Source organism: Cornus florida, unplaced genomic scaffold (genome assembly GCF_030987335.1).
Source record: "Cornus florida cultivar Cherokee Brave unplaced genomic scaffold, ASM3098733v1 CherokeeBrave_3.0.0_Hap2_Chr06, whole genome shotgun sequence".
NCBI lineage: Eukaryota > Viridiplantae > Streptophyta > Magnoliopsida > Cornales > Cornaceae > Cornus > Cornus florida.
In genome coordinates, this window is record NW_026775576.1 from 73,670,350 (window position 1) to 73,674,537 (window position 4,188).

Consider the following 4,188-nt stretch of genomic DNA (forward strand, 5'->3'; position numbering starts at 1 on the left):
GGGGTGGTTCGATATGCCCAAAGCACCTAAGGTAGATTCTCATGCCACTTTGATTTAAGCTTCTCCAATTTTTTCTTCAGACAGTTGAAAATGGTTCGGTTAGTTATTTTAGCCTGCCCATTCCCCTGCGGATGGCTTATTGCAGCCAACTTTTGCCTGATCCTATGTTCGGCGAAGAATTTCCTTGTGTTTTTGTTGTCCAAGTTCGGATCGTTATCCATTAAGATAACTTTTGGCACTCCAAATCGGTAGATTATATTGTTCCATAGAAAACTCTTTACTTGTTTATGGGTCACGCTTGAGTAAGCCTTTGCCTCTACCCATTTTGTGAAGTAATCCGTGGCTAACAACACGTATTCCTTTTACTCCACAATTTTGGGTAAAGGGCTGACCATATCAATTCCCCATTGTGCGAATGGCCATGGATTCGCCATTGCGTGCAAATCCTCAGTAGGCTGATGTTTCATTGGGCCATGTCGCTGGCATTTGTTGCATCTTCTGGCATATTCTTCAGCGTTCTGAGCCAGGTATGGCTAGAAGTAACCTTGAGTTAAGACCGTAAGTGCCAGGGATTTGCCACCGGAGTGGTTACCACAATCCCTATCATGGATTTGCTTTAATATCACGAGGACCTCAGTGGGGATTAAGTAATTCAGGTAAGGACTTGAAAATGACTTCCGATACAACTGGTTATTAATGATGGAATATTTGGCTGTTGTGACCCTGAGTTTCCTTACCTTGGCTTTCTGGTTTGGAAGAGTCCCATGCTTGAGGTAGGCTTCCAGTGGATCCATCCAGCATGGCTCTCGCGAAATATTCGGGATCACCATTATCTGTTGTCGAGGACTTATATTGGGTTCATTTAGGATGTCTATTGGCACTATCTGGATTAAATCTTTGTTTGAGGAAGATGCTGTTGTGGCCAGTTGATCTACTTCGGAATTCTCAACACGAGGTACTTGGTAGAACTCGATTTGATCGTATCCACGTGCAACACTCTCTACAGCCTCCTTGTATGCTTTCATTCTTTCTTCTTTGGGCTGATATTTGCCTGTCACCTGATTCACTATAAGTTGGGAGTCACTAAAAACTTTTAGACACCTTACCTGGAGCTGGTTTGCTAACCGGAGGCCGGCGAGTAAGGCCTCATACTCGGCTTCGTTGTTAATAGCAGGAAAAGTCAAGCGAATTGACTGTTGCAACTTGGTGCCATCAGCGGTTGTGATAACAATCCCCGCCCCAGCACTCGTTAGGTTCGAGGAACCGTATACCCGAAGCTCCCATTGTGGCTCGGAAGGATCTGGCTCTTCGGGCTTACCCTCATACTCAAGGAGGAAGTTAGCCAATGCCTGACCTTTGTGTGACACCTTTGGCTCATAGGATATATCGAAGGGACTGAGTTCGATTGCCCACTTAGTTATTCTTCCGGACAAGTCTGGCTTGGAAAAAATTACTCGTATGGGGTAGTTGGTTAAGACTACGATGCTATGAGACTCAAAATAATGCCGAAGCTTCCTCTTTGTGTACACCAGTGCTAGTATGATCTTCTCTACTTTGCTGTACTGTGTCTTAGCATCTATCATTGTCTTACTTATGTAGAAGACTGGATACTGATTCTTCCATTCTTCTCTAATCAGTACGACACTTGTGGCTATGCTGGAGATTGGTAAGTACATAACGAGAATCTCACTAGGCTTCGGAGCAAACAGAATTGAAGGTTCAGCCATGTAACACTTTAATTGATTGAAAGCTACTTGCTGTTGAGGTCCCTATATATCCTTATTCTTGGATCTTATTGCATCAAAGAATGGTTTACACTTATCTGATAACCGAGAGATGAAGCGACTAAGAACTACGATTCAGCCAGTCAAAACCTGTACTTCCTTGCGAGTTTTTGGTTCCTAATTTTGTACAAGGGCCTGAGCTTGAGTCGGGCTTAACTCTATTTCTCTCTTGTTGACAGCATGGCCATGGAACTGCCCTGAAAAGACCACAAAGGAATACTTAGAAGGATTCAACTTCATGTCATACTTTCCCAAAGTGTCAAAGACTTCTTAGAGGTACTTAGGATGATCCTCCTTCTTCACACTTTTAACTACCATGTCATCGATGTAGGCCGCGATTGTCTTTCCCAGCATTTTATTGAAGATCTTGTTAACGAGACGCTGGTAAGTTGCCCCAGCATTCTTGAGTTCGAAGGGCATGACTCTGTAACAGTAGGTGCCTTTCTCTGTTATGAAGGCAGTTTTATCTTCATCCTCTGGATTCATAGGGATCTGGTTATACCTGGAATAAGCATCAATGAATGTGAGTCTTTCATAACCAGTGATAGCGTCAACCATCTGTTCTATCTTGGGTAGTGGAAAGCTATCCTTAGGGCAAGCCTTGTTAAGATTGGTAAAATCTATGCACACTCTCCATTTTCTATTCTTTTCTAAACTACCACCACGTTCGAGAGCCATTGTGGATAGTGCACTTCTCGGATGAAGCTTGCTTGAAGGAGTTTGTTCACTTTTTCAGCAATGATTTGATTATGCTCAGGAGTAAACATTCTGTGTCTTTGCTTAACTGGTTTAAATGTCGGATCCACCTTTAGGCTGCGGCATGAGATTGAAGGACTGATTCCTACCATGTCTAAATGATCCCAGGCAAAAGCATCTGCGTTCTGTCGAATGATAGCACCTAACGTTTTTTTCTCTTTGGCTATGGTGGAAGAGCCTATATAGGTGATTTTCTGGGGTCGTCGAGGATAACTTTAACAGCCTTAAGGGATTTCTCAGTAGGCTTTGTAGCTTCAGCTTCATCCTCCGCTTTCAAATACTTGGGCAGAGGGCTCTATAATTCTATTTGGACATACTTTTAGGAGTCGCAATTGGTTGGGGCTACTTGACCATCTTCTTTGCTTCATTCTGTGTTAACATGTAGCATTCTTTCATTGCGACCCGATCTCCCTAAAGATTAATAACCTCCTTATCGTCCGGAGACAAGCATCGCATCACCTGATGAAGGGTAGATGGAACCCCATTCATTCGGTTAATCCGACCTCTTCCCATAATAAGATTGTATGAATGATGGATTTTTGTTAGAACAAAGTTCTCCTTCAATGTCCTTTTTGCCGTAGTAACGGATAAATCAATCACCCTAAGGGGGTCCACCTTCGTGCCATCGAACCCCATCAAAGGACTAGAGGTGGGCCGAATTGATGATGACAGGAGCTCCAACTACTCAAAGACTACCCTTGTGAGAATATTAGCGCTATAACCTGGGTCTATCAAAACCTTTTTGACAATGCAATTTACCACTAGAAGACTGATGACTAGTAGATCCTCGTAGGGAAGTTGAACTTTGGATAAATCTCCATTGCCGAACCCAATATTGATACTGCCCGAGGTGATAGTGTTCTTCAAGGACAACTTTCTTAGCTTATGGGCTGCCCTCAGTCTAGATTGATATATTTCTTCTGACTTTTGGTCGTCCTCAGATCTTCTATGTATTGCATGGATGACCTTTATTTGATTGTCTTCCACTTTCCGAGGATTGACCTCCCGAGGCTTCACGTACTCCTTTGGTATGAGGTACTCTGCCAATTCTTATCATGTTCTCCACTTGCTGCCTAAGGGATCTGTAATCATTGGTTGTATTCCTGTAATCCCTATGATAGGCGCAGTGCTTGTTCTTGTCCCTTTGCTCTAAGGGTTGCCTCATTGGCTGAGGGGCTGTGAATCATTGCACTGAGTTTTCACTTAGGGCCTCAAACAGTTCCCAAGCTTCAGTCAGATTCTTAAGTAGAAAAGCTCCATTACTGGAAGCATTAACCGTATTTCTATAAGAATCTGTAAGTCTATCATAAAAAAATTGTATTAAGTTCCATTGAGCAATATCATGGTGTAGACACTTTCTTAGAAGATCATTATATCTCTCCTATGCATCATGGAGCTGTTCTCCCAGGATTTGGGAGAACGACATGATTTCTCTTCTCATTTGTATGGTTTTACCCACAGTGTAGTATTTCTTCATGAACTCCTGTTGCAACATGTGCCATGTAGATATGGAATTTGCTGGAAGGGACTGTAACCAATTTCTTGCTTTGTCCATAAGAGAAAATTGGAAAAGACGCATTCTGAATGAATCATTGGTAAGAGTGATCAACTTGGTAGTTGAACACAATTCCAAAAACACATCCAAATG

At 42.6% G+C, this 4,188-nt stretch overlaps 1 protein-coding gene across 1 annotated transcript; it reads right to left on the reverse strand.

The window, feature by feature from the left end:
- Positions 1 to 533: 533 nt before the first annotated feature.
- Positions 534 to 1,727, reverse strand: LOC132314338 (uncharacterized). Its single transcript, XM_059813214.1, has one exon. The coding sequence runs from the start codon at positions 1,725 to 1,727 to the stop codon at positions 534 to 536; it is 1,194 nt and encodes a 397-aa protein (XP_059669197.1).
- Positions 1,728 to 4,188: the final 2,461 nt, after the last annotated feature.